Source organism: Populus alba, chromosome 11 (genome assembly GCF_005239225.2).
Source record: "Populus alba chromosome 11, ASM523922v2, whole genome shotgun sequence".
NCBI lineage: Eukaryota > Viridiplantae > Streptophyta > Magnoliopsida > Malpighiales > Salicaceae > Populus > Populus alba.
In genome coordinates this window covers 12,182,901-12,201,532 of record NC_133294.1, presented here as the reverse complement: position 1 = coordinate 12,201,532, position 18,632 = coordinate 12,182,901, and the positions used below count along the sequence as shown (strand labels likewise).

General features: G+C 29.1%; 1 protein-coding gene across 1 annotated transcript; it reads right to left on the bottom strand.

Moving 5' to 3' along the window:
* Positions 1 to 4,288: 4,288 nt before the first annotated feature.
* On the bottom strand, positions 4,289 to 7,384 carry LOC118035373 (fasciclin-like arabinogalactan protein 1). The gene is made up of 2 exons (XM_035040927.2): positions 6,602 to 7,384; positions 4,289 to 5,105 (listed from the first exon to the last, which is right to left on the bottom strand). Exons 1-2 carry the CDS (start codon positions 7,244 to 7,246, stop codon positions 4,524 to 4,526), a joined length of 1,227 nt encoding a protein of 408 aa, XP_034896818.1. The 5' UTR covers positions 7,247 to 7,384; the 3' UTR covers positions 4,289 to 4,523.
* Between the last annotated feature and the right edge of the window lie 11,248 nt (positions 7,385 to 18,632).

The following is an 18,632-nucleotide window of genomic DNA, read 5'->3' as shown; positions in this document are numbered from 1 at the left end:
GTCAAACTTGATGGTGAGCGTGCTCCAATGCTCCACGTTTATCTGCACTTGTACTCCCCTTCCTTCCAAGCCAGGTTCAGCCTGTCAAAAGACACTTAACCATCAGTTCCATGTAACAAAGTTCTTAACACAGCCAAGAAAACACAGTAAACAAGAAAATCCACCACAGTCAAATTCCGTTCAGGCTTAATTTTCTGCAAAAACACGGCAGTTTGGAGATCATTGAGGGGATCAATATTTATATCAAATTTTCTGTCTGAAGCAAAATGTAAGGTAATTTTACTCTTTCAAAACTGAATGTATCGTCATGGCGGATGGTTAATTGGAGGACGCAATTAGCATAATTCATTCGTTTGATAAAGATTGCAATAAATTCTTCTGTTTCCATTTAACAGCCAAAGAAAACCCAATCAGCACATATTACCATTTGGAACTGGAAGGGAGGGGAGGGGAGGAGCCAGCACAGGTATTTAGAGGCGAGCCAGTAATGGAAGAGATCCGCCTGCTGCTTCAGTTGTTCCAATATCCACAACTTCCTTTCTAATCAATCGACGTCATTAATTAATACTCAATAAATCTACTGATGATGAGTTCTAAGTACAAATTGAGAGAAGAATGCGAATTTTCTCTTCTGTTATGCGACGGAGACAGAGGGACAGACGGTGGAGATTTGATTGCAATTACAGCCCATTTGGATTTCTGATTTTTACCACGGTGTTGCATTTATTCTTAAGGTTCTTTTGTGGTTTTACCTTGGTGTGAAAGATATGGAATGTAATATTATTGTTTTTAAAAATATTTTTTATTTAGAAATATATTAAAATATTTGTTAATTTTAAAAAATTTATTTTTAATATTAAAATATTAAAATAATTTGTTTAAAATTTTTAATTTAAAAAGAAATTTGAAAACAATGTTGTAATGTTTTTTCATTTAAATAAAATGGTGGTATTTTAAATTAACTTGAATCAATCTAAATTAATTTGTTAAACACGTGATGTAAATCATGGGCTTGACTAAGTTTAATAATTTTATTTTTAGAATCTATTTTTATTTAATTATATAATAATAATAATAATAAACATAAAGATAACAAATAAAATATGGAAGAGAAATATATTTTTTTTTCAACAAAATTATCTTCTTTGGTTCATGTAATTTTTTATTTCAACAATAAAATAAATTTTTAATAGTATCATAGTTTATTTGAGAAAACTATAACAATTTAAATTAAAAAGAAAAAGCGAATGTTTTAAATAAAAAATTATTTTTCTTATTGACACATTTCTTTTTTTATTTTCATGAAAACATGTTATTTCATTAGAGACATTATTTTTTAAGCAAAAAAATTATTATTATTGTAAAAGCAAGAATCAATTAAAAAAAATTATTAACTGATTATCTATCCACAGCTATATAAAAACAATATGAGACTAATAAAATTGAGAGAAATATACATAAAAATATAATTAGAAAATTAAGAAAATAGATATTTTAGTCTTATTCAATATTAGTAAACAAATTATTTTAGAAATTTTGCATATCAAGCTAATACATAATTATTCATAAAAACAATCGATAATATTATTATAAAAAAGTCTTCATCTTCTTAAAAAGAATGCATAATTTATTATTAGCAACATGCTTTTAAAATAAAAATGTAAATAAAAAAAAGTAGTAACAGTTAAAATAAATACTTGTTTAAAATTTTAATCGTTTGAAATAAGTATTAGAAATGTATATCTTTATTATTTAACAAAAGAATATTTTTTTTTAATCATAAGCATTATTTTTTTTAATTAAAAAAAAACTCATTATGATCTCAAAAGCAAGTTCTAATTAAAAAAAATAATGTCTTTATATTTTTTATGTGATTGAAGGAAAAAAAAATTAGTTAATGAGATAAAATCATATAAAAAAATCTATTTTTTTTAATAGAAATTTAATTTTGATTAAATATCTACAATCAATTTTATTTTTTCGCATATCAAGTATATAATAATTTAAAAATAAATTGTTTCTCTTTAATTTTATATAAAAAATGTGGCATAAGTGACTAATAATTTAAATATAATATTAAGTATTTTATTAATTGTACATTTCATTAAAAATCTCAAAAAAAATAATTGGAAATAAACTATAGAAAGTGGTTAGGTGCTGGACCAAATAAATTGGGCTTTCGCACCTAGTACAAAAGAAAGAATGTTTTGGTTGCATGGTCTTGCAAGACTAAACTCGTGTGTCTAGCTTTATATTTTATATTTAAAAGGAAACAACACCTTATTGGCTCTTTTATTAAAAAAAAAAAAAAAAACATATAGCAGACTATGAGTTATTTACTTGTCTAGATTCTGATCAGTTGTGTATTTAAAAAGTTAAGCTAGGGTTTTTTGGACTCAAAAATTTATTTTTCACATATTTTCATATAAAAATACAAAAGAAAATATCATAAAACTCAATGAATTATTTATAACCTCAAAACACAACCGAATCATTCAAAAAAACACTAATTTAAACTCAATAAAAATCATTTCTTAATCTAAATATATACCTCTTTAATATTAAAAGGTATAGCTCAACTGGTCAGACTTTAGGTTTGTTTTTTTAGAAGCTACTAGTTCGAGTCTCACAAACCTCAGAGTCACTAGAAATTTATATGGTCGTCAACTTCAAGGTTTGTGGGATTAATTAAGGTACGCACAAGTTAATTCGGACATCCATGTTAATAAAAAAAATTTAATGAAAATTTTCTTGTAAAAAAAACTTATTAATATTAAGATTAATTTTTTTTAATTTTAAAATGTAATAAACCTGCAACTTCCTCTTTCCTCCTTGAATTTACTTTGGTACCATCGTCTGATCTCAGCTTTCAAATGGATTTTAGATTACTTAATGTGCCATAAATAAAGTATATAAAAAATACGAAAAACGACAATTTTTAACAAGATAGTTATAACAATAGTAGGCTGCGTTTTGTTTCCTAGAGGTGATTTTCAAGAAATTATTTTTTATTATATTATTAAATATTAGAAAATAATTTATTTTAAAAAAAAAATACTTTTCAAAAAAACAAACCGTTTATAATAAATATTTAAACAGTCATGCATTAGAGGAAAAGGATTGCATAGGATCCAGTTGCCCACGCTATCATTTATAAACTAAGCATTAAATATCAATGGTGGCATGATTGATGCGAGTAACTTCTGAAATTTTTTTTTTTTTTATTTATGTGGGTGTCCGAGCCAGCTTCCGCGTACCACTACTAATCTCACGGTCCACTGAACATCCTGCAAACTCAGTGGACATATAAAGTACCACAATGATAACAAGCGTGCACATAAAAACTCGAACTTAGGAGCAGCGGAAGAAGATAAACTCCTCCCACGGCCAAGCCAAGGCCCTCAGGAGTAACTTCTGAAACTTAAACCTATTTGATGCTGACCAGTGCTCTGTCCAATCGTATTTGCATATCCCTGAATGTTTACGTCCCCTGTACATTTGCATTTTCAAACTTGTTCAATCATCCTCCTCCCCTCGTACAAGTTAAAGGTGGCCCTAAATTATTTGTTTTAAAATCACTAGTTTTTTCTAACATGAATTTAGCTAAAAAAAAAAATATATACACAGATAGATTTACAAATAAAATATATCCATTGGCATTTAATAAAGAGTTAAAAAACATTTATTAAAAAAATTCCAGCAGAATTGAGAGATAAACATATTTACTAGGAATGTCATTATCATTGATGAAATATATGTGTTGGTATATTTTCAACATGAATTTTTTTTTACATATATTTTATTTTTATAAAACCATTAATAAAATTATTTTTTTTACGGATAAATTTTGTGATGAAATATGATATAACCGATAAAAAGTATGCCGACAAATATTATTTATTGGTGATTTAATCGGTAAAAAAAATACTGCTTACAAGCAGGAGACTTTTTTTTGTTTTTTTTCCTGTTTTACGGATGGCTTTTGTCATTTTCTACGTGAAATCTTCTTTACTTGGAATTGTTTGCCACAGCCAAAAGCCTCAGAAGGAATGATGTGGTCAGTCTTGTACTGACAGCAGACATTTTACTGTGCCTGAGATCTTGGGTTCGGGTGGCATATGATTTGCAATATTTTTTATTTTTTTTCATATACTTTTGATAGAAAATGAAATTAAAATAAGCATATAGTATTTGGATGGCATAATCTTGGCAAAAATCAAACTACCAAAATCAATAAATCTATGCCGTCTAGAAACGAGGCAGTGGAAGAATTGGAAATCTCCAGTCATTTGCACACAAAGGTTCCATATTACGATGACAAGAACAATATTTTTCCATAGATCTACAGTATCTGCCGCGAGATTCAGCTCACAAACTTTCCAAATACACAAAAATAAAAGACAAATAAAATGAGAAAAAAAAAAATAATAACAAATAAAACACACTCTAAATGGGTGATGAATTAGCCCTCGAGGTCTGACTTATTCCTCGCCGTGAGTAGAAAATTCTCAATTTAAAGGAACTTACAGCAGCAAAAGCCCTGAGCACAAACTCAATACCATGGCAACAAGTCTTCCGCCATATAATGTCACACTAGCATTGTCATCAGCTGTTTGATCTGCTACGTCGCCATCAGGTGAATCGGCCGGTGAGTCTGATGGAACAACATCGGAGGATGGCTTCTTATGTTTGCTAGATTTTGGCGCATCAGCCACCTCCTTCTCCGGGGCCGGCGCTGGAGCTGGTGTTGGTGCTGCTTTAAACAATTCCTTCGGCAGCAAGACCTTATCAATGGTATATATAGCCAGTGGCTGTTCGTCGATCAAGGTCCCAACTATTTTTGCAGTGATACTCCTGGTCTTGAGCGTCACATCCTCACCATCATTTTGAACTGTGAAATCAAACTTCTTTTGGCCATCTGTAGCTAAAGTGTTCATGATTCCGTTGTTGGATTTTAACATAGCTAAGGACTGATAAATAGGGACACCGAAGAATTCAAGAAATGACACTTTGCCAGAAGCTGTTAAATTCTTGAATTTAGGGAAAAAGGCCTTGAATGGATCGTCGAGAGGGCAAAACACTGTTAATCCTCCATCAACATTGTCCTGAAAGCAGCCATCATTTGAGATTAATGTCAATAATAAGTGATAACATTGCAAATTAAAGGAAGATATCAAGTCTATGTTGCAATTCCATCAATGGTTCGCAACGGGAGACGAGAATTACAATGCAAGTAATTTAATAGTAGCTTCTTTATCAACACATATTAAAATCAAATATTTTCAATATCATTAATATAATAAAATATTATCGAAAACATCAAAGTGTAATAAATAAAGAACAACCAAAACATGAAATAATAAATTTAAATTCAACAAATCCAAAGAAAAGAGAGAAATTTATTAATTATAATAAATATTATGTGTTTTTTAGAATGCGCGCATGTGGATTATAGATATGAATTATGGTGTAACAGATTAACCTCGAACTTGAGTGATTTAAGATCTTGGTCAAGTTTCAAATCATAAAATATAGGGCTGTAATTAGTCCAGTCAAACTCAGTTAATTCACTCGCTAAACATGAAACTCGAATGACCCGATGTAATCTAAGCAACACCTGATTTTTTTTTAACAAATAAAAAAAATTAATTTATAAATATTTGGCATCACACTTTTTTTTTTATAGCATACATCCACATAGATCATTTCTTAAATTTTTAATAAGAGATAACTATATTATTTTTTTTTCTTTTCAATAATTTACATCAATATAGATTGTTTCTTAACTTTTTAACGTAAAATAACTATATTACATTTCATTTATTTTTTTAGTAACTTATATCCACATGCATTATTTCAAAAAAAATTTCATGTGAGATATTAAAATATAGATATATATTTTTTTTCTAGTTAACCCGAATTAATCTATATGACTCGAGGCCCGATCTCTTGACCAGATCAATCCTCGGGATGAGTTTAATAACTATGGCGTGGGCTACTTGATAAGCAAGGATAAAATATAATAAAATCTCATTAAAATACCATAAATAAAAGATACATAAAATAGAAAATAATAAATTTAAATTTAACTAAGCCAAAAAAATAAAATAAAAATATTAATCGGTGAAAGATTGTGCACTATATAATCAATATTATAAGACCTCATCAAAGTCTTAGAAAATGTCGGTTATATTAGTTATGATGAATATTATATAATGTTTTAGAAAGGATTATGATTTATTAAAAAAGATATAATTTTTTAAAACAACCGAAAGAAAACACGAAGCGACTGGCTAGTTTAAAGTACTCTATAAAAAAAATCAAATAAATAAAAATATATAATCATATATCCACATTACACGGGCACACTTGTTACATAACTTTTGACCGACATGGAATTAAGTTCTTGGTGGCAAATCAATAGTTGTATAATTATAAATTTCTTCAAATTTAATTTGGGATTGATTAAAAATATATTTCTTCAAAATTAATTTGGAATTGATTAATGTATGGCGATCTATTATCGATATTAATTAATACAAACAAGTGAAAAGTATGTATTAACTAACACGTAAGAAAAATCAAATTATTTGTTAATTACCTGATATGTCTTGGAAGCTTCAGGATTTGCAATCAAAGTATCAGCAAAAACCTTACACCCATGAGCTGACATTATATCAGTTATATTCATAGCACTTGGCTCTGGTGTGGGCGCCGCTGCCACGTCCGACGGCAACACCTTACTGATCTGTATAACGGAAATGTTGTAAGGTATCTCCTCCAAAGACTTGACATAAAAGACATCAAGATTCCCTTCATTATCCTCAGGTCCAAAAGCCACTTTCCCTCCCTTAACATCCGTTATGTTAACGAATCCGGTCGACCCAGGAGCCGACCCGGTGGCCTGGAACATGGTGGCTGCCAACGCCGTTCCCTCTCGTATCTGGTGGAGTTTCTTGGTGCCGAAGTAATCCAAGAGGACATGGAGGGAAAGGATGTTTTTGACGGTGGCGATTGATGGGTGTTTTGAAAGGAGTTCAGACATCGCTGCGTTGTCGACGGCGCAGATGGTGATGGTGGTTCGGCTGTTGATTTCTCCGGCGAGGTGGGTTAGGGTGAGGTAGTGGTTGAAAGTGGAGAAAGATGGGTGCTTGCCAAGTATGCGAGTAATATTGTGGCCACGAGTGAAGGTGGTGGAAGTGGACAGGAGGAAAAGTAGAGAAAGGAGTATAGTAAGCCGCTGCATTGTGTTTAGAGAGAGAGAGAGAGAGAGAGAGAGTATGAGGCTTCTTGTGCTGAGTCCTGGCGAACGAGAGAAGGAGGTGTTGAAACTGAAGTGAGTTGGAGGAGAAAGGAGAGGAGAAGGGGAACTCTGTATAGAGAGATCTTGGAGGAGAGGTAAATGAATATGGGTTTGGGTTTTGATTAATTTACTTGTCAAGCCATCCTATGTGTCTACTTGTTGTAATATTTTTTACTAAGCGAGAGAGAGAAAAGACAGCTTCTGAATATATATCCTGTATTGTAATGTTGAGTATTTAAAATATATATTTTTTTAGAATTATATTAAAAAAAATATTTTTTTTGTTTTTAAAAATTACTTTTAATATCACTACATCAAAATAATATAAAAATATAAAAAAATATATTTTAAACAAAAAAAATTAAAAAAAAATTGGAATGCGGTTTACATAGCGTTCCAAAACACACCCATAATAAACTGCATTTAACCCCAATATTTAGAACCCGGTTATTTTTATGTTTGAAAAGTATTTTTAAAAAACTTTTAAAATTTAAAATTTTTATTTTAAATTAATTCTTTTTTATATTTTCAGATTGTTTTAACATATTGATTTTAAAACTGAATTTTAAAAAAATAAAAAAAATATATTATTTTAATACATTTTCAAGCGAAAAGCACTTTAAAAAAACAACCAGTACTACACTATCAAATGAGCTATTAGGTGGTGTTTGTTTTTGCGGTCAAACCATGTATTTTTAAAAATTGAATTTTTTTTAGCTTTAATTTATTATTTTGGGTTTATGGATCGTTTTGATGTGCTGATGTCAAAAATAAATTTTAAAAAATAAAAATAAAATATTATTTTAATACGTTTTCAAATAAAAAACATTTTAAGAACTTTAAATTTCAAAAACAAGAGTGTTTGTTCTTGTTTTGGTATAATAAATGCTCTAAGAATTAATGTATAAAATGTAATAAATGGAGTATTTATAGCTCATTAGTCTTGTTCGTTTGTGGAGATAAGGGTTGAAAAGTCATTTCATCCATGTGATATTTTAAGTTGTGTTCCAATCAAAATAATATGTATTAGATCAATATAAAATATTGAGGGACTTGTGTGGAAATCCCAAAAAATTAACGAGGGAGTGTAGGGCTCAAGCGAATTGCCTAAGCCTATTAGGGGGGGGAATAGGCCTAGATATCTTGCTTAAGGCCCATTGTCGATGGGTCCAGGTAATGCCTAAACCCATTTTTTTTTGGGCTGTTGGGGGGTTTAAAGCCCGTTAAATTTGAGTTCATCAATAGCCTCCTTAAAAAAAAAAAAATTATATCCCTTCATTGGAGAGTAATGCTATTACACTAGAGAGACCTCATACAAATCTCTTTCAGAGTGGTATTATTGCACTGCAGAGACCTCATATCAATCCCTCAAAAAGTGTAGGGCTTGTCTAACAGGTTGATCTCACCTAATAAATGGAACTCATATAATAGGTAGAATTCATTTTTTGTGTATCATCAGAGTCCCCCCAAGTTCCGGTGACACCTTTAGGCATGTACAAGCCACCTTAAAAACTATTTGTGAGCATGGCCTTGGGGCGTAGTTGTGAAGTGTAGTTGTGGGTATAAACTGAAGACATAACCGTGGGCATTGTTATGGGTGTAGTCGTTGGCACAATCGTGGGCGTAACAACAAGCATAAACATTGGCTTAGCTACTAGCATGTTATTGGCATAGTCATAGACATAGTTGCTCATATAGCTACCGCTATGTTGAGATTTTGTTAGTCATGAAAAATGCTGAGAAATAGGAATGAACTAGTTTTTTGTTCATTTTCCAATAGATGATGCCAATGATAAGGTCCTAAAAAATTCAACTAGGTTGGGAGCAAGACTTATATATTGGATAATTAGTTAATTTTCTAGTTCTAGTAATTTAATCCATTTTCTCTAGTAAAAGTGGTTGGTTGTTGATACCTCATACCTGGTAAGCCAAGGTGCCTAATAATTGATACTTATAAAATATCCTCTATAGATTTGAGGACTCTTAAATATATAAATAAGTTTTTTTTCAATAGAGAGGAAGTGAAATTATATTTTAGAGATATTAACTTTGAAAATATATGTGCTAAAAATTATTGAGAATGAATAGATTGTAAACCTAGAACTTGGAGGATTAATGAAGTATTTATAGTCTATGAGTCTTGTCTTTTTGTAAAGAGGAGGGATTGAAGAGTCATTTCATCTATGTAACATTTTAATTTATATTTCATTCAAAATAAACATATTAGATCAATATAAAATATTAAGAGACATGCATGGAGGTCCTGAAAAATTATCACAAGAGTGGCGTGCCCAAGCGAGAAGCCTAAACCGATAAAGGGTGAAAAATAAGCACAAATATGCTACCTAGAGCCATTGTTATTGGATCTAGGTAAACCTTTTTTTTTTTTTTTTGGGTCGTAGAGGGGTTTTGAGTGTATTTAAATTGGGTTCATTACCTATTAATTATGTATTAATAATATGTATTGATTAAATTATGAATTTGATATTGTTTATATGTATTTTACATAATATATTAATATGTTATTATTATTATCATAAATTAGGATTTACAAAAGATAGAAGTGCTTCAATCAAATAAATGTTCGAACGGAATCAAGCAATTAAAACGATATATAGTACAAAAAAAAAGGGTGTGCATGAAATTGGAAAGACGACAACAGACTTTAATCGTTTGACTAAAACTAATAGAAGATTGTAAAACAAGAAAAGAAAAAAGAAAAGAAAAGAAAGATTATTGGTTGAATAGAGGAGCGGCAGGGAAAAGATCACGTGGTTTGAGAATCACTTGATCAGAAATCAAGGCACTAAGAAGTACACAATAAAAAGACGCACATGACAAAGACTAACATCACAAGAATGGCATATACCCCGACGCTCACTGCCTCTCCGCTACTCTCTCCTTCCTCTTTTTACAATGCTTCACCGCATGCACTGGACGGCCCCACCAAAGTCCGATGGGCCCCAGAACTATAGGACCCACCCGGTGTTGGAGGTCATGTCATTAACTCTTCTTCGATTCTGGTGGATCGGTACTGATATTGTGTCTCTGTTTACCAGATTCTCGCCGATTATTAATTGTCAAATTGCTGACCACAAGATTTTCCACGCACTGACGACAGTGATGATGTTGAAATTATACGAGTATGGCGGTGCCCTTTTAAATTATAACATTTATCTTCCTAAGTGGTTGAAAATACTTTTATGTAGATATTATAAAAATCAATTGAAAAATAATTTATTAGTATTCTAATTTTTTTTTAGATTTTTTAAAAGAATATGACTAAATTAACATATAAAAACATTAAAAGATGATGAAATTAAAAAATAAAATTTAATTTCATAAAATTATCTCAAATAAAAATAAAAATAAAAAATGATGATATAATCTGATAAATAAAAAAATTGAAGGACGGTGAATTGAAAAAAAATAATTTTATTAATTATTTAAAATAAATAAATTGCAATAAAAAGAATGAGACCAAATCTGATAAATAAAAAAATTTCAATAAAAAAAATAGGAGAAAAATAAATAACAAAAAAAAAATATGATCAAAATATATATAAAAATCAAATTCTAAAGAGTACAATTAAAAATTAAAAAAAAAACAACATAAAATAATAAAAAGATTGAAAACTACATTTGATATAATTAACAAATAATATAATATTTTTCTAAAAATTAAACTAAATTTTTCTAACAAGAAAATGTTTTCCATTAATCAGTTTTTCCATGAAACAAGTAAAAATATATGTTTACATGCCACACCAATAATTGCACACTATTGGTTAATATGTACAATTAGTTTACTGTATTAGTAGTAAAGAATACAATAAATAGTACTAAAAAAAACTCTTAAAAAATACTTATATAGACATAGATTTTTATGTTGGTTAGTGTTGTGGGGTTAATTAAAGAAAGTCTAGAAGAGTGCCAGTTATATATATATATTCTATTTTAAAATCAAAATTTAAAAGAACGGCTTGCTATATGATAAAAAATTTATTTTGAAATAATATTTTGAATATCTGTTTTTCAAAATATATTTTACTGATTTACAATTAATTCATAAAATAATCTTTCTTAGAAACAAATAATTTTGAAAGGATGAGATGCATAAAATAATTGAAAGGCTGCTTCAATTAACTCTCTTACATTTTTAAGTTGAGATGGAATCCTGTGTTTACAATCATCTGTTTTTGAAGCATGGGAATCAGAGTCCATAAAGGTTTCTACAGTCCACACGCCATGAGCTCAGCAGACTTGGTTGCACACACAGATATGGAACACTAAAGATGGCTTGGTTTTTGGGCGAGAAACGAAAGACTCAGTGATCGTGTGTCGTGGTTCAACCTTTCTTTAGAAAGGCAAGGAATTAATTAGCCTTTGCATGTAACAAAGGTAGGAATAAGCTATGCCAACCTAATGCCTGGCATTTATTTATTTTTTGTGTTTTTAAAAATATTTTTTTAAAAAGATTTAATTTTTTTATTTTAAATTAATATTTTTTTTAGTGTTTAGATCATTTTATATATTAATATCAAAAATAATTTTTAAAAAATAAAAAACATTATTTTAATGTGTTTTTCATAAAAAAAACACTTTAAAAATAATCATTACCATATTCCTAAAAACTTATTATATTTTCTTGTTTTCTTGACATTATGGTTCATTTTAATGTATTTTTATTTTTAAATAGGACTCATAATATCTTTCTTTAAGTTTTTCATGTAATTTAAACATGTAGGTTGAGAGTGGTTTTTTTATATATATGATATTGCATTATTTAAAAACGTTATGAAATTGTAAATAAAAATTGTGAGAGATAAAGTCATAAATTTATCGTAAATGAACTTAGAATAAGTAAATATATACTCCTACCATAGAGGAAAGAAAAAAGAAAAAGAAAAAAAAAAAAAAGAGAGAGAGACTAGATAGCTAGCTGGTCTGTCATTTCGTAACCTTGGTTGAGTTGTTCAAGTAAAGTGTAAATACCATTACCAAACGTGGCTGATTGATTATAGAATAATTCGCCATGTCAGTGTCGGCACGGCATCAAACTAATTGTAAAAAAGGCACCACACATCCTTAAGCCTAAGCCGGGGCATTTTCGTAGTTAACGTTAATTAAGGGGGTGAAATTGTTAAAAAAGCCAAATAGAGGTATCGACATAGCTTTAATAGTGTTTGGGATTTTTTTTCAATGCAATTTTTGTTTAAAAATATATTAAAATAATAATGTTTTTTATTTTTTTTAAATTTATTTTTAGTTTCAATACATAAAAAATTAAAAATCAAAAACACTTTTTTTTATTTTTTAGTTAATACTGTGGGATCTTTCCTTTCGTTTGTGCCCTTGTGGGGGTGCGAGCTCCAAAACGTGCCAGGCTGGCAGGTACAATAAGAGGGTGCACGTGAATCCAGCAAAATCCTCCACCGACAATCTCAAGTGTGGTTTGTTTGCCCGTTAAGGATTCTTTGCTCTGTTTTCTCAAAGTTGTAACGCGACGCCTCCTTCCCTGCTATTCGAAACGATCAAGACAATATATATAAAAAATATAATATAAATTTAGATTGTAAAATTATAAAATAAAAAAATTAACTAATTATATATATTTGATAATTCTAATTAAAAAAATTAATTACATTAAATCTGATAATTATATCAATAATATTATAATCAATGAAAAAATCTAAGTAAAATAAGAAAGATAGTATAAATCAATAAATTAATGACTTGAAAAAAAATAAAAAGTAAGTCATAATAAAAATTTTCAATGAAAATTACACATAATTCATTAACAACTTGGTTGTTCCATCACAATAACTCTTCATAGACCCATTTTAGATTGCAAGCTACTAAGTCTAAATAAGAAATTAATTAACATAAATTCAATAATGAAATAAACTTCTAAACAATATCTAATGCGCTAGAAAAAATTTAAATTAAAAATAATTATTCATAAATAAATAATACAAAAAAGTCTTCATATTAAAATTTCTCCATGTAGCTTGAATCTCTAATTTTTTAATATTCTTGATGGATTTGAGTCCTGATTTCAAACATATCAACCTCTCTTGTCTTGATAAATTATTGGGCCTACGATATATGGTTGGCAAGCTTCAAATGTCTAGTTTCCAACCCAACTTGAATCACTATAAAATCCTACTGGTAGCTCTAGATATGTCTTAAACAATACACAAAGGTCTAGTTTGACATATTTGATAAGATTCGTCAACTAACATTAACCATCTAAAATATTATGTTCCCAAACTCCATTTGACCTAAAACTTGTGCTACAATATATTTTCATGTGTCTAATATTTTTGTGTAAAATTTAGCTATATCCAATATACAGTTTGAAAGATATGCTCAATCTCGCAAAACTGGTCAGCAGACATTTTAAGGTCAAATCTGAATATGACTTGATTCATATAATAAATTTAGTAAACTCGTAAAATCAGACTGAGTTTGCTGATTTTGCACGAGTTAAGTCTGATTTTACTGGTTTTCAAGTTTTAGTCCGATTTCATACGTTAGATACATGTTGACTCGTAGAATCGTATAATTTTACGAGTTAACAACAATGGTGTAGATTTCTCTCTGTCTCTCTCTCTCTCTCTCTCTCTCTCAAAACATCAACTTTGAAAATTTTGTATAGTTTTTTATCATAGTAAAAAATTAAAAAGTATTTTAGTTATCTTGTCTTTTTTTAAAAAAAAAAAACTAAATTTAGTTTTCATAAACAATAGAATAAATATAATCAAATACAAAATAAAGAAATATGATAAACTATAATCTAATTTCATTTTTAATTCTTAATTTTAATTACAAATATGTTGTAGTATACATCATAACCCAATTTTGGAACCCTAATTATTTTTATTTTTATATAAATATACACCTTTTATTCTTTTACTTATATTATTGTCATTTTTATTCAGAAAAAAAAATTCAAAACAATATTTTCAGGACACAAGAAGACAAGCCTTAAACCACAAAAGATCAAGATAGGTTGAAGAAAGACTTGATTTGAGATAAAGTTTAAGTTTGGAATCCTATTTGGCTAAAATTAGAAGAATTAATTAAGTTTAATGACTTAATTAAACTTCTAATGGGTTTTAAGGATTCAATCAAGGACTTAATTGATGAAAAATTAAGTTCTAAGGCCTAATCGGGTCAATTCTCAAAGATTCAAAGAATAGGGATTTCATTGAAACTTTGAGAAACCAAATTGTTGCAATCAGGGATTCAATTGAAAGAAGTTAAAAGTTTAAAGGTTGTTGGAAGGTCAAAATTGAAGACTTTCATGACCCCACCAACTAGCAAAAACACGCGTAACTCTAGAGACTAAAATTGATCAAAGCAGGGGCCAATTTGAAAGAAATTGAAAGTTCAACGTTTATTAGGGATCAAATTGAATAAATTCAAAACCAAGGATCACTTAAAAAAACACTAAAATCAGAGGAGGCATTTTGAGATTTCAAAAGGCACAATTGAATAGATTAAAAAATTTTAAAAGCCAATTGAGGGCATGTGTGATGAAATTTAAATAACAAAGACCAAATTGAAGATTTTTCAAATCTCAAATTAAAAAAAAAAAAACATAATTTATAGGGTTTAGCCAAAACGGCACCGTTCAAGATATTGCGCATCTTCTTCTTTCAGTTTTAGCTTATCGAGTAGGCATTGTTAGGTGAATGAACTTGGCAACTCTAACCACCTCTTGGGCTCCAACCACCACTGACTAATATAAGAGTTCCCCTCTTCATGATGGTGTCACCCTTGATTGATTTTTGTACCCCACCTGCCATATGGAAATCCTTAACTTCTTGTCCTAGGTCAGCTTTGACTGATTCAAAAATTTCAATAGTTTTTGGTCCAACTTTGAATTAATGGCAAAAAGCTACAAGTCTCCAAATGGAGTGTAGTTTGCTTTAGTTGAAGAAAAACATCTCTTTTACAATGTCCATGGTTTATTTTGTTCCAATAACATTTTATCTACCACAATTAAATCAAAGAAGAGGCACCCCTAGTCAACCATTTTTTGACTAGTTTCAACTTTTTTCTCCCAACTCTTTCAAGAAACTCCCAAAGGTTGCTAGAGACCTAGAGACAAAGAAAATTGATAGAAAAGAGAAATAAAAATGAATCTCTAACAAAATAAAGAAGTGCTCTACCTGTTAGTTTTAGAATACCACTAAGGGGAAAGTGGTTTTGTAACCTCTTGCCCTTGAAAGACTATAAAGAGGGAGAGAAAAGAATGAGAGGGGGTCAGATGCAAGAAAAAAACACATATAATAAAAGAAAAATGAGATAAAAATATTTAGACTTTTGGAATAAAAAGGGAGAAAGGAGGTGCCAAAGAAGGAAGGAAGAGATTTTTGGTCTTTTGGAGCTCGAATAGAAGTTATGAATTCAATTAGTAATCAAAAAGGAATCAAAAGGAAACCCATTACTCTCATTTTTTTAGGTAAGTCTTCAACTTTTAATGAGAAGGTAAAGCTCAATGAGCACTCCTCTCCCTTTTTTTATTCATGTTATAACTGTTATTTGATAGTTTAGTATTTTGTTTGAGATGCTTTTAAGATGTGATTTAATCTTTGTTATTTTTAATATGTTATTTTTAGTTATTTTTATGGTTTTTATGTATGTCTTTCTTGTTGTTTAGGTTTGGTTTCTGGGTAATAACTACCATAAGTTTATGTATTTTTAGCCTGGGATGTGTTTTGGATTAATGCTTTTAACTTGTTTGATTTCTAGATGCTTTTGTTGAGGGGGGGTTTAAATGACACTATTATATTGTTTTTGTTTTTCTATTTTACTAGTCTATTTAAAGCATGTTCTTGCCTTTTGAGTTTTGCTTGAGTCAAGTGTAATGATAAAGTGTTTGGTTTGGATCCAAATTGCATAAAATGTAGGTTGCTTTAGGTTGATATTTTTGAACTTAGAGGGTTTTTTTTTTTTTTTTGCATGTTTATGATGATTTTGTTGTTTTTATTAATTCTTTTTAATTTAAGTATGTTTGGTTTTTGATAATGTGTCTTGGTAAAACCAAAAAACATGTTTTGAAGGTCAACAAGGGTCACTCTCGGTTTGGCAGTGTTTTCTAGGTAGTTCTGGTTTTGTATTCATCCTATGAATATTGTCTTATATACTAGTTTTAGAGCTCGTTTTGATTCAATTCTGTTTTCTGCAGGTTCATATATTTTATTAGTAATTAATCTAGGACTTTTAGGCATCAATATCATGTTTTTGTGGGTTTAATCTTAGGATTTTAATTTTTAAACCAAAACTCATTCTTGATAAAAATGTGAATTTTGAGTGATGATCAAGGCAAAATTACACTTAATTCTTGATCTATCTTGGTTTGCGCATAAAAGCATGCTTTTTATTGCTTATGACTTGGTCTCTTTAGTGTTTTGTGTTTTTAGGTTCATGAAGAACATTCATCGTGTTCTTCATTCAATTGTGTGTTTGATCTGTTTTTCTATGAAATTTCTATGTTTTTTTGTGTTTTTTAACTTTGATTTGTTTTGGTTCAAACCTTTTTTTTCGGTTAGTTTTTTGGTCAAATCTTGCTTTTTTTGCTTAGTTCATGGTTGAACCAACACTATAGGTTGACCCGAACAAGTCAATTTTAGGTTAGTTTGTAAGGCTTTGTTTGGTTGAATTTTCTTTTTGTTAAGGTTTTTTGGTCTAAAGGGTTGTTTGGCAAATACACTATTATACCTACTTTGACAATTTTTATGTTTTTGAATAAAAAAAGGTTTCACCAAACAGACCTCCAAATAATTTCAAAAAAAATATGAAAAAATCCAAGGACCTTTTTAAATTTAAATTCAAGGATAATAAACTTTATATTGTAAAGTACTGATCCAATATTACAAATACTTGTCTGTTGTTGAAAACTCCCCAAAAAATCAAAATTACTTATAAAAAATTCCAAAAAAATGTGTTTTTTTTATTTATTTATGTATATATGCCAAAGTCTCTAAAACAAATAGGTTATTTTTGCATATTTTCTTATAGAAAAACATAAAAAAATATTTTGTCATACTTTGAATACATCTTTATTTAGGTTTAATAACTAGTATATTAAATACATGAGAATTTAGCCTATATTTCAAAACACCAAAAAAATATTTTTTTTTCTTTCAATATTTGGGATTACAAACTTATACGTAAGATTTATTTCTGATTTTTAATAAATGATTTTTTTATCGTTTATTTTATATGTTCTAAATCTTTTTACCAAAAATTTATTTTGTTTAATATATGAAATTGTAAACTTGTACGTAAGATGCCTTTTCGGTATTAAATAAAAGATAGTTCCTTTTTTTATATGTCTTGACTTTAGACTAACTAAGTTTTAACCTGATAAGATAAGGACATCCTTACCAAGAATGACTTTTTTAAAACTTATACAGATCAATGGTTAGAAAACACAATAAGACCTTAGTTTATATTAGACAAATAACAAGGCAGCTTACCCTAAATAAGGTATTTTGAGGGTGATACGTCCTCCCTATTCACAACCTATCACTTTATCCAGACTCTCATAAACTAATAGGTTTTCTAGTGACCATAATGTTAGGTGACAACTCCTATTCCTTTGGTTTTATTAATAGCAGACAATAATTTCTTGTTCTTTTCATCGTTCCTAATCATGCTAATCCCGCTCTGAAAGGACAATCACCATGATGTTACACATGTGTTTATGTTTTTTTTTTTTTTAATGTTTGATGATATTTTTATGTCTTTTTAGCACTATTTTATGTTTTAGCATTCACGTGAATTAATAAAAAAAAATATTGTTTTCTTTGCTTAATGTTTCTTTGAGTTAGTTGTTAATATTTGGTGGGTGTTCAGAATGGTGTTTGAATGTTGTTCTTACTGAAATGCATGTTTTTTGGAATATGCCAAATGTGGTAATAGGTATTTGATGCATATTTCTAGGTTTTCAGCTCATGTCCTAGGTTTCTGGATTCAGTTTTTATCCTAAAAAGTCAATTTTGGATTGAAGTTTGATGTTTTATTGGCTATCAATGGAGCTGTATTTTTGGAAGTTAAAATCCTAAGCATGTTTTCAATGATTTGATGCTATTTTTTGTTATTTCTAATTCAAACATGTTTGTCATGAACAATGTGGTTTATATGGAAGTTTACAGACCTAGAAGGTCAATTTATAGGTTTGGCAGTAAACCTTTTCTGAGCAACCTAAGTTCGTGTTCTTCATGTTCATCTGAATAACATTGTCTTGAATACTAGATTTAGGTTTTCTTTCAAGTTTATTTTGGTCTCTGCATGTTCGTACATCATCATTAGT

Bases quoted from the DNA above. Each gene is read 5' to 3' on its own strand.
- LOC118035373 (XM_035040927.2), bottom strand. From the start codon at position 7,246: ATGCAGCGGCTTACTATACTCCTTTCTCTACTTTTCCTCCTGTCCACT. The intron at 5,106-6,601 runs GTAATTAACAAA...GGCTGCTTTCAG, and splicing joins AAGCTTCCAAGACATATCAG to GACAATGTTGATGGAGGATT.